Consider the following 10,228-nt stretch of genomic DNA (forward strand, 5'->3'; position numbering starts at 1 on the left):
AATATTAATTCACAACCATGAAACGAGATAACAGTTTAACTCATAAACTTGCAAAGTTACAGGGTAACTTTTTTCCCTCCAGAGAACCCATGCATTGATATAAAGTCAAGAGCTTATGTAAGAAATTTATTTTCCCACTGAAGAACAGGACTAAAATACCATCCTAGTCTTTGTGGAAAGAGAAAGCATCAGCACATGTCATTTTTCAGATAAACACATGTTTTTTCTTCAGATGAATAATGCGCTGACAAAAAAAAGTAAGAACCCAGCTACGTGGTTATATCTGCACAACCATCAATCAGAGAACAATATGGCAGGCTCCATTGCATGATTGCATCCATGAACTTGATAGCAGGCAAGAAATAGTGATTCTAATTCAGCTGTACTAATATAAACCAAGCAAGTATAAGGTTGACTCACAGGATTTGCACTTCAAGCGAGATAAAGGAAAAATGGTTTATTGTTTTTATTTGACTTGGTATAATGAGTGCGCCGATCTACGCCAGAGAGAATCACAAAGCAGGCCCAAGGCATTGCGTCGAGTACGTTACCATGCACTTGACATGAAAAAACAAAACATGTTACTGGGGAGGTGTGGTCGGCAGCGTGTGAGGAGACGACGATGGCGGTGGAGTGGGGGAAAACAAGCGTGGCGAGGTGGATGTGGATCTCCGGATCGGCGAGTCATTTGTTCCCTGTCTCCATCCCACCAGTCCACCATGCCACTTCGATCACTGCAGTAGCAACAACGCTGCGTTGTATCGTGTAATTCATAAAAAAAAAACGTGGAACGCTACCTGGATTTGGTCTTCGTGATCGTTAATTGCAACTGAATGAAGAAAGAAAAAGAATGTCCTTTAATTTGAGTGAACTCCACAGTTCTTACACCCAACACTTTATCTCACTCGATCACAAAACTTGTACAAAATTAAACAAGTCGAATATGAGTAGATCGAAGCCTGGCCCAAAAGTGGCTGTATGCAACAAGGAAGCTAGGTGAGCTCATGCATCAGCAATTCAGCACTCGACTCCGCATGGCTTGAGGATGGGGCCCTTGGACTTGGGGATGAACGGGTCGATCCTGACCCAGACGAGCGAGAAGATGGAGGCGAGGAGGATGGACCAGAGCACGACGATGGTGGGCGTCCGGTTCTGCCTCCCCATGAGCCCCTTGAGGAACGGGTAGAGGTGGACGATGACCCAGAAAGAGAAGAAGAGCTTGCCGAAGAGCGGGCCCCACGAGCCGTACCCGTTGTTGACGGCGTCGGAGACGCCCGCCACGATGCCCACCATGTTGATGATGATGAGCGTGGTGGGGGGAACCAGCAGCGTGGTCCACTTGAAGAGGTAGAGGTCCCCGAAGGCGTCCGCCTCGTCGCCGGCCGCCTTGGAGGTGACGGTGAAGCTGGTGTCCACGCCGCCCAGCACCTTGAGGAAGCCCTGGAACACGGCGAAGAGGTGCGCCGACACGCCGCCGATCACCCAGAACTGCTCGTTGCGCCACCAGTCCTCGATGCTCACCCCGCTCCACCGCAGCTCCAGGACGCTCGTCGCGATGATGGACAGGAACAGCGCGATGAACCAGATGCTGGCAAGGTTGTTCAGCTGGAATGTACGGCATCGGTTAAGTTCATGTCCTAGCTGGAATGTACAGTCGCCGTCGATCACTCACTCACCGTGGGAATGATGAACTTGCCGGTGAGCAGGCAGACGGCGGGGATGGTGCAGTAGGCGAGCAGCGGGATGGAGGTGAAGGGGTAGACGATGGTGTTGGTGTAGGCGAAGCGCTCCAGCCACTTGAGCCGCCCGCCGTAGGCGTACCAGAGCGGGCAGTGGCGGCTCATGAAGATCTCCACGGACCCCAGCGCCCAACGCAGCACCTGGTGGAGACGATCGGACAGGTTGATGGGCGCCGACCCCTTGAACGCCGGCCGTGTCGGCGTGCAGTACACCGACTTCCATCCCCGGCAGTGCATCTTGAACCCCGTCAGGATATCCTCTGTCACCGACCCGTAGATCCACCCAATCTGGTGTTGTTTCAAATACAATGAAAGATCAGCTCCAGCGTCCAAGCACCAGTGGTCTAGTGGTAGAATAGTACCCTGCCACGGTACAGACCCGGGTTCGATTCCCGGCTGGTGCAATTTTTTTCTTTTGCCATTTTCAAAAATGAAAAGTATGCGCAGAATCAATCAATTACTGTACCTCCTTGCCCCACTCTGTCTTCTCCTCGTATCCGCAGCTGATGACGTGGACGGCCTCCTTGATGAGCGCGGCGGGGTCGGCGGCGGCGCCCTGCGGCAGGCCGCCGTCCTCCACGAGCGTGGAGGCGATGAACACGGGCGACTGGCCGAACCGCTTCTGGAAGCCCTTCTGCGACATGAGCGAGGCGCGCTCCAGCTCGTCGTACCCCTCCAGCCCCTCCTCGATCTCCTCCAGCTCGAACGCGCGCTGGTGCTTCTTGTACAGCCCGCCGCCGCCCTTCTTGCTGCCGGCCACCGACCCGCCGCCGCCGAGCCTGTCCTTCTTGCTCCGCTTCCTGTAGAAGCCGAGCAGGCCCCGGCGCGGCTCCTCGCCGCCGTCGGCGCCGCCGCCCTTCTTGTCCTTGCGGGCCTTGCCGCGCTTGCCGCCGCCGAAGCAGCAGCAGCAGCAGCACCACGACGGCCAGCAGTCGCACGTCATCTTGGCCCGCTTCTCGGGGCGCGGCGGGTGGTAGCCGTACAGCGCCTGCCGGTTGAACACGCACCCCGTGCCGACGTACACGGGGCCCTGGATGCCGTCCAGCCCCTTCATGTTGATGTCGAAGAAGACGACGTTCCGGTTGGCGTATCGGTCGTGTCGGTCGATGCCGTCGAACCGCTGCGGGAACTGCACGTAGCAGAGCTTCTTCCCCAGCTGCGGGTCCATGAGGAAGCACATGGCCTCGCGCACGGCCTTGCTGTTGTTCACGTAGTGGTCGCAGTCGAGGTTGAGGATGAAGGGCGCGTTGGTGAGCACGGCGGAGACGCGCACCAGCGCGTTCATGGCGCCGGCCTTCTTGTGGTGGTTGTACCCGGGGCGCTTCTCACGGGACACGTACACCAGCCGGGGCAGCTCGTGGCCCTCCACGTCCAGCGCGCCCTGGCTGCCGAGGTACACCTGGATCATACCCGGGTGGTCGCGCGTGTTGTTCCCGGGCCACGGCGTGCCGTCCTGCATCACCCACCCTTCCTCGGGCTTCTTCTGCGCCTTGGCCACCAGCGCGTTGATCCGGACCTTGAACTCCTCGTACTCCCTCTGAATATATACGATCGATGTTAATATATGATCGATGTTATAGCAAAGAGAGAGGCAGACGAAGGTAGTACTTTCATGGCGCGCCGCTCCTTGACGAACGTCGGCTGCACCTTGTCCTTGAGGTAGTCGATCTTCTGCGAGAAGTAGAACTCCGGCGCGCGGGGCTCCACGGCGAACTTCTTGCAGAAGGGCACCCAGCGGCGCGCGAACTCGGCGGTCTCGGACAGCGTGTCGAAGAGCAGCATGGACGCGCCGTCGTCGGAGACGTAGCAGCTGACGCGGTCCACGGGGTAGTCGACGGCGAGGATGGACAGCACGGTGTTGGCGGTGATGATGGGCGGCTCCTTGAGCGGGTCCACCGTGCTCACGAAGAAGTCGATCGGGGACAGCCGGCACGCCTCGCCGTCGCGGTCGTACCGCAGAGCCAGGCGGTCCAGGTACGTCTCCCGCGTCACGGGCGCCCACTTGGGCAGCTGGTCCAGGATCCAGGAGAAGGCGAACCAGAGCTCGCAGATGACGGACGCCAGCCACAGCGGCACGGCGTCCATGGCGGGCGTCGTGATCCGGAACTTGAGGAAGAAGCAGAGCACCACCAGGCGGAGCACGATGACGATGCGGTACGGGTTGATCTTGCTCGACGGGATCGGGACCTTGCGCCACAGCGGCTGCCGGGCCTCCGCCAGCAGCATGTACTCGTCCTCGTTCTTGTCGTCGTCGTCGTCGCTGTCGTCGTGGTTGAGCTTGCCCCTCTTCTCCTGCTTGGTCTTCCACTTGTCGATCCGGTCCTTCCACTCCATGCTCCCCTCCATCTCCCTCTCCGCCTCCAGCTCCTTCCCGGCCACTGCACACACACACGTATATTCAGCAGATCGATCTTGCAACATGCATGCCAACATCATCAACGCAACCGGAGGAGCACTCACCGCTTCCGGTGAAGGACGACAGCGTGTGGCCACCCGTCCGCCATTTCTGCGCCGGCTGCTCGCCGTTCTCGGAGAAGACGTCGAACGCGACGGGCTCGTGAGGTTTCTTGGGGCTCTTGACGGGGAACTCCTCCTCGAAGTCGTCCATCTCCGCGCCCTCTTCCTCGTCCCCTTCCACCCTCGGGCACCCTGCAACAACATCATGCACGCACGCACCAAATTTCTTATAGCCGTCCCGTCAAAAGCTTTCAAATTTTCGTAGACTGCGACGCGACCGACTTGGTGGCGTGTGCTATCTATTATTGGTGAGGTGCACCAACCCAAGTACCGACCTTTGTGGCGCTTGTAGCGGGTGTTGCACTGCGGGCAGCACTGCGTGCCGTCGCTGCGCTCGTACTCGTAGCAGGGTCGGCAGACGGGGAAGCCGCACTCGGCGCACGCCACGAAGGGCTGCCCGTCGTCCCGCGTCCCGACCTCGTCGGCGCACACGCGGCACGTCTTCACGTCGGCGCTCCGGGCCTTGGCGTTCGGCTGCGCGCGCGCCGTCGTCGTCGTCGCCACAACCACCGATCGATCAGTAACAATGCCATCAGTTACTGACAAAGAAAAAAAAAGCGAGCGAGCGAACTAAAGCAACAGGAACTACTAACTAACCTCCTCGTGGGAGCGCATGACGTGCAGCTCGTCCCGCATGTGCGAGCCCGCGGCGAGGCCACCGGTGACCGAGCCGGTGTCCATGCCGATTGCCGAGCGAGCGAGCAGGGGGGAGGGGGGGTGAGGTATCCGTGAAGGGACACGGAAGTGTCTAGTAGGGTGATATAGCTGATGGCGCGAGGTGGTGTGGTGTGGTGACTGGTGAGGCGCCGAGGGAGGCGGGCGGTAAGGTGGCGGGGTGGCGTCCCGCACCAACCGCGAGTTGGGGAGTCCGGCGTTGATTAGAGCACAAGCCAAGGCAGGCAGGTGCATGACAAACACAGCAGGGCTCGCTTCGAGATCAAGCCCGGAAATGTGTTGCACACTCGCAAGGAGCAGAGGCCACACACAGGCCAGCGCGGGCGAAAGGGGTGGTTCGCGGTGACGCCTCACCGTTTCTGGTAGGATGGCGAGCTCGAGTCGCGTGACGGTGGCGTGTATAAATGGCAGGTGGTAGGACAGCCATCCAGACATCCAGACCATCTTACCAAAGACACATGTGCTTGCGCGATACCACGCCGACAAAACAACCCCTCTCTTGAGAACCCGTCTGCTACTTCGTTAACTCGCCTGAATGCCGAATTGCGAAATGCAGAAGCAACAAGCACCCTGAGTCCGGATCGTCATTGAGGTACGTACTTTATAAAACACCGACACAAAAGGGCAACAAATGTTGGTTGCTTCGACACAAAAGGGCAACAAATGTTGGTTGCTTTTACTGACAGGGCACACTTGCAGAAAGATGCTCAATGGCTCCACGAATGCCAAACATTTTATAACAAGGTCTAAAACATGGATATGCATCGCAAGAGTCTCCAGAATGCAATGACTCGTTTGGGTGCTGTTGAATCGGGGCATATTCAGATAGAAATCCACTTGCATACAAAATCGTCAATGTCTCCAACATCTCTTTCTTGTACTACATAAGCTATCTGAAAGCAAAATAACATCACAATAGGTGCGAAAATTGCCTCGGGTAAGCTGAGGCTGTATCAAATGAAAGTTGGTGCCCATCTCAGCAGAAAATTCCACTCTCCCCACCATCCAGTCCAAGCGACCTTCTTGATGTGCAGCTTACACGGTGTACCGTCCGCCTCTGCTCGGCTTCTCTCTTCTCGAGTCGTCCTGCACATGAGAGGCATCAAGATAGTGAGCTCAGTGTTCAACAAATAAATAAGCTATGAGCAGCAGCTTAAGAAACAATCTGAAGGCATACATGGAAAGTGTAGGTGATCTTGTCATTGTAGTCGATGACATCCTTCCATTTCTTGCCAATGTTCACCTGTACAAAAAAAAGGAATGGGCCATCTCAGAAATTGGAACAGCACGTTAATAATGTCCTTTTTGAGAATAAGGGCAGCGGAGACTTAAAAGGTATCACAGTTGCAGCATGGGACACTGTTGGTCCAATGAGATAACCATGCCCCACAAAGATGAAACTATAGTAGGGTTGTTAAGAAATTACAAAATGATCAAAGATTCTCCAAAAGAAAAGGCTTCTGTGTCCTCTTTTTTCCAATATTCCGTTCAATGCATAGGATGAAGAATATTGTTCATGTAACAATGTTACAACATAAACAGTACCAGAAAATGCAACAGGTATTTCCTGCAACAACACACTTAATAGAGAATCCAAGTCCCCACTTTCATGCAACATCACACCACAACTACATGCACAAAAATTCCTAGCAAACTATATAGTTCTCTTCCAGAGAGATGATTTAGGTATAGAAATTTGTGCCTTTGAAGAGAATAATGGTATAACAATAATAAAAAACTTACAAAAGCTGAACCCAACAAGTTAGCAGGACAAACCATATATAGGATGTATTCCATAAGGCAATATAGCAGCTAGGGATTTGCACAGAAAACACTGGACTAAGTTCACCCCTTGTCAGGATATATGAACCTAGATACTATGATGCATAAGAAGATATCAGCACTGAACTTGATTAGAATGGTTTTGAAAACCAACCTGGACAGCTTCATTGCTGGCAGTCCTAGTCCATAATGCGAGCTTATCTCCTCTTGCACGGACACTAGCAACAATTCCACAAATGTCCTCTGTTTCATCAAACTGCTCCCCAATAAGAGCCATCAACTGCATATTCAAACAATTATTCAAAAGCAGTCCATTAATGGAACATCTCAGGCAACCTCTGGTAGCAGATGCTTGATCTTGAACAAATCAAATATATATAACAAAGGTGTACCGTTTCAAGCCACATGTTCTCAAAGGTTGCCTTTCTGTTGCATGGAACAGTCCATTTGCCACCATTTGCACACTCTGGGTCTTCCCATTTTGGCTCTACTCCAGCCTTGAACAGATGAAAATCAGCATTCCCAGACAACTTGCTTGGACAAAAAATCTGGTCATACAAGCTACAGCAAGAAAGAAGGGATCTGTAAGTACAAGGATACAAGACCACCAAATTGAAGGCACAAGGCAAAATTGCACCAGCTAACTGCAGTAACATATATAGAAATTTTTACTTCAAAAGACAGCACATACACAGGTATTATAACTAATAGAAGATATTGCTCATTACTTAAGGCTAAACATTAAGATGCTAACTTTTTATATATTTGAATAGGGTCTAATGCAAGCAGAGCATATCTTTCGTAAAAGACTAGGCTCACAAAGACAAACAGGAAAAAAAAAGTTAGAGAAGACTCACTCCATATATGCAGCAAGGCAATCTGCTTAAAGCATCACACCAAAAATAATTAACATAGTAGAATTGTAAAACAGTTCATTCAATATAATTCAGAGCGGAAACTTTCAACTGAAATGTCAATCTACAACAAGGAATACCCTATGGAGGTGACTAGATGACCATGGCGAGAAGGATCTCCAGATAAGACTCAACATGCCTCCCCACGTGAGGCCCAGCTTCTTATCTTCTTCTGGTTTTCCAGCTCTCCCGTCCTACACCCCATCCCCACCCCCATTTAGCCCCCCCCCCCCCCCCCCCCCCCCCCCCACCGCGGGCGCCCTCGGACGCTCGCCTCCTACTCGCCAGCATCATCGGTTCACCCCCCATCCTTTCAGCACTCAACCACCCCACCCCGCCACTGGCCTCCACCGTCAGTCCTGTGCAGTGGCGCCCCCACTGGCCGCCCACCCATAATCCCAATCGGAGGAAAGCCCAGCCCCTATCCCCCGCTGCCAGCTTCGCCCAATCGGATGTCTCCCGCCGCCCCTCCAGCTGCCACCCCCGCCAGTCTAGCCGCCTAGCCTGCCCCCCCCCCCCCCCAAGGTCGGAGATGCTGCAGCTCTCCAAAACCTTACTGGAGCTTGCCAAAGACGTAACCGTTCAATTTGGCTTCTACTTCTCCTTCCTTTTTTGGTTTCAGAAATTCTGACAGTTTATTTCCATTTTGGGGCTCTCGATTTAGCTTGAATCAAGAGGCCTCTCATACCATACCCTATATATACAATTACACGGGACAGTTTACGTGAAAAATCAGCCACAGGCATATCAAATCCGATGCAAACAGGAACCAGCCCATCCTTCAACAGATCGTCGCTCCCCCATCCCCACCCCGCCACTGGCATCCACCGCCAGCCCTGTCCAGCGGCGCCTCCGCCGCCCGCCCACCCCTAATCCCAATCGGAGGAAAGCCCAGCCCCTAGCCCCCGCTACCAGCTCCGCCCAACAGCCAGTCCAGCCACCAGTCCAGCCACCTCCCCTGGCCCCCCTCCCCTTCTAAGGCCAGAAATGGTGCAGCTCCCCAAAACCCTAAACCTTAAACCGGAGCTCGCTGGACGTGGAGATTGCCGAAGACGTAACAGTCAGATTTGGCTTCTATTTCCTTCTCCTTCCTTTTTTTGGTTTTAGTAATTCTGACATTGAGTATATTTCCATTTTGGGCTCTCGGTCTGCCCTGTTCGTTTGGCTGATAAGCCATGGCTGAAAGTACTGTAGGCTGATTTTTTTAGAGAGAAAAATACTGTTCGTTGGCTGGAAAAGTACGGCTTATAAGCCAAGCGAACAGGCGGATGCCATACCCTATATATACACAACTAAACGGGACAGCTTACGTGAAAAATCAGCCACGGGCAATCAAATCCGATGCAAACAGGAACCAGCGATATCATGAATAAACAAAACCTAATCGAATTTCATCTAATCGTTTCAGATTTGTTGGCATAAGGTAACCTAGAACCCTATCTACTGTATGAACAACTCCTGCTGCCACATGACCGCCCAAAACACGCACAGAAACTGGTACACCCGAACCACCACGGCATCCAGATCAGATCCGAACGGAACGGATCAGGCAGGGAACCGGGGCATGAAGGAAGGTATCCGCGGCAGCGCCAACGTACCTCCAGAACTCCTCGACGGTGTCGAAGGTGTAGGCCTTTTTGAGGGAGGTGCCCCACGCAGCGCCGGGCTTGGGCTTCGACTGGATGTCGTACCAGAAGGTCCACTGCCGGTGCAGCTTGTGCGGACCCTTCGCCTCCGTAGCGGGTCCGCCCTCGGTCGCCACCGCCTCAGGGGTCGTCGTCGCGACCGAACCCGCTGGAACCTCGACCTCCGCCATGTCGCGCCGCCGCCGCTTTTCGAGGGTTTTTTTGGGTGTGGGAGAGACGATACCAGACGAGGGAGAGAGGTTTGCGGCTGTCGAAGAGACGTGAAGGCGAAGAACGGAGAAGGCTTCCGGTTTTTTTAGGACGAGAATAAGGTTCCGTTTGGCATCGCTTCTACACCGGCTTTAGAAATTGTTTGAAGTCGTTTTTTTTTTCTAAACGGGATAAAGTGAAATAGCTTCACTGGTGAAGCCCTAAAAACATGTTCTTATAGTGATTTAGGGTGGGATGGAGCCAAAAAAAAAAAGTGACCTCCTCCTCTAGCCCCTAAAAATATGCTCAAAGCCATTTTGCCAAATGGTTTACCAAAACCGCTTCAGCTCCATTGGTGGAGCTGTTCGTGAAGCTGAAGCAAAAAAAAAAAATGGCTTCACTAGTGAAGTGAAGCTCTGCCAAACAGGGCCTAAAAAGATGGTGCGTTTGGAAGTGCGTGTAATAAGAGACATGTGGGTTTTGACTGGGCTTCGTCCCAGTTTTTTATTTTCAGTAATTTTTGGAAGTGCGTGTAATAAGAGACGTGTGGGTTTTGACTGGGCTCCGTCCCAGTTTTTTATTTTCAGTAATTTTATGCCTCACTCGAGTGTTAGAACACTCGATTTCTCTTCTTCTCCGTCTCCTGCACTTGCTTCTCCATTTTTCGGTGGGCTTAGAAGAATTTTTTTGGGAGGCAGACACGCCAGACGGTGGGCGTGGGAGAGACGGCGGTGAGGCAGTGGTGGCAGTGACATCATCGGAGCGG

At 53.3% G+C, this 10,228-nt stretch overlaps 2 protein-coding genes and 1 non-coding gene across 3 annotated transcripts; 1 reads left to right on the forward strand and 2 right to left on the reverse strand.

Moving 5' to 3' along the window:
* Window positions 1-834: 834 nt before the first annotated feature.
* LOC136525400 (cellulose synthase A catalytic subunit 7 [UDP-forming]-like) lies at window positions 835-5,004 on the reverse strand. The gene is made up of 7 exons (XM_066518402.1): window positions 4,854-5,004; window positions 4,532-4,730; window positions 4,200-4,388; window positions 3,348-4,117; window positions 2,206-3,276; window positions 1,677-2,027; window positions 835-1,605 (listed from the first exon to the last, which is right to left on the reverse strand). The coding sequence occupies exons 1-7, from the start codon at window positions 4,935-4,937 to the stop codon at window positions 1,018-1,020; spliced, it is 3,252 nt and encodes a 1,083-aa protein (XP_066374499.1). The 5' UTR covers window positions 4,938-5,004; the 3' UTR covers window positions 835-1,017.
* Window positions 2,073-2,143, forward strand: TRNAG-GCC (transfer RNA glycine (anticodon GCC)). Its single transcript has one exon. It is a non-coding gene; the product is annotated as a tRNA-Gly (tRNA).
* Window positions 5,005-5,710: 706 nt separating the features above from the next.
* Window positions 5,711-9,564, reverse strand: LOC136525416 (eukaryotic translation initiation factor-like). Its single transcript, XM_066518412.1, has 5 exons — window positions 9,226-9,564; window positions 7,106-7,274; window positions 6,868-6,993; window positions 6,109-6,174; window positions 5,711-6,017 (listed from the first exon to the last, which is right to left on the reverse strand). Exons 1-5 carry the CDS (start codon window positions 9,441-9,443, stop codon window positions 5,967-5,969), a joined length of 630 nt encoding a protein of 209 aa, XP_066374509.1. The 5' UTR covers window positions 9,444-9,564; the 3' UTR covers window positions 5,711-5,966.
* Between the last annotated feature and the right edge of the window lie 664 nt (window positions 9,565-10,228).

This window comes from Miscanthus floridulus, chromosome 2, assembly GCF_019320115.1.
Source record: "Miscanthus floridulus cultivar M001 chromosome 2, ASM1932011v1, whole genome shotgun sequence".
Classification (NCBI taxonomy): domain Eukaryota; kingdom Viridiplantae; phylum Streptophyta; class Magnoliopsida; order Poales; family Poaceae; genus Miscanthus; species Miscanthus floridulus.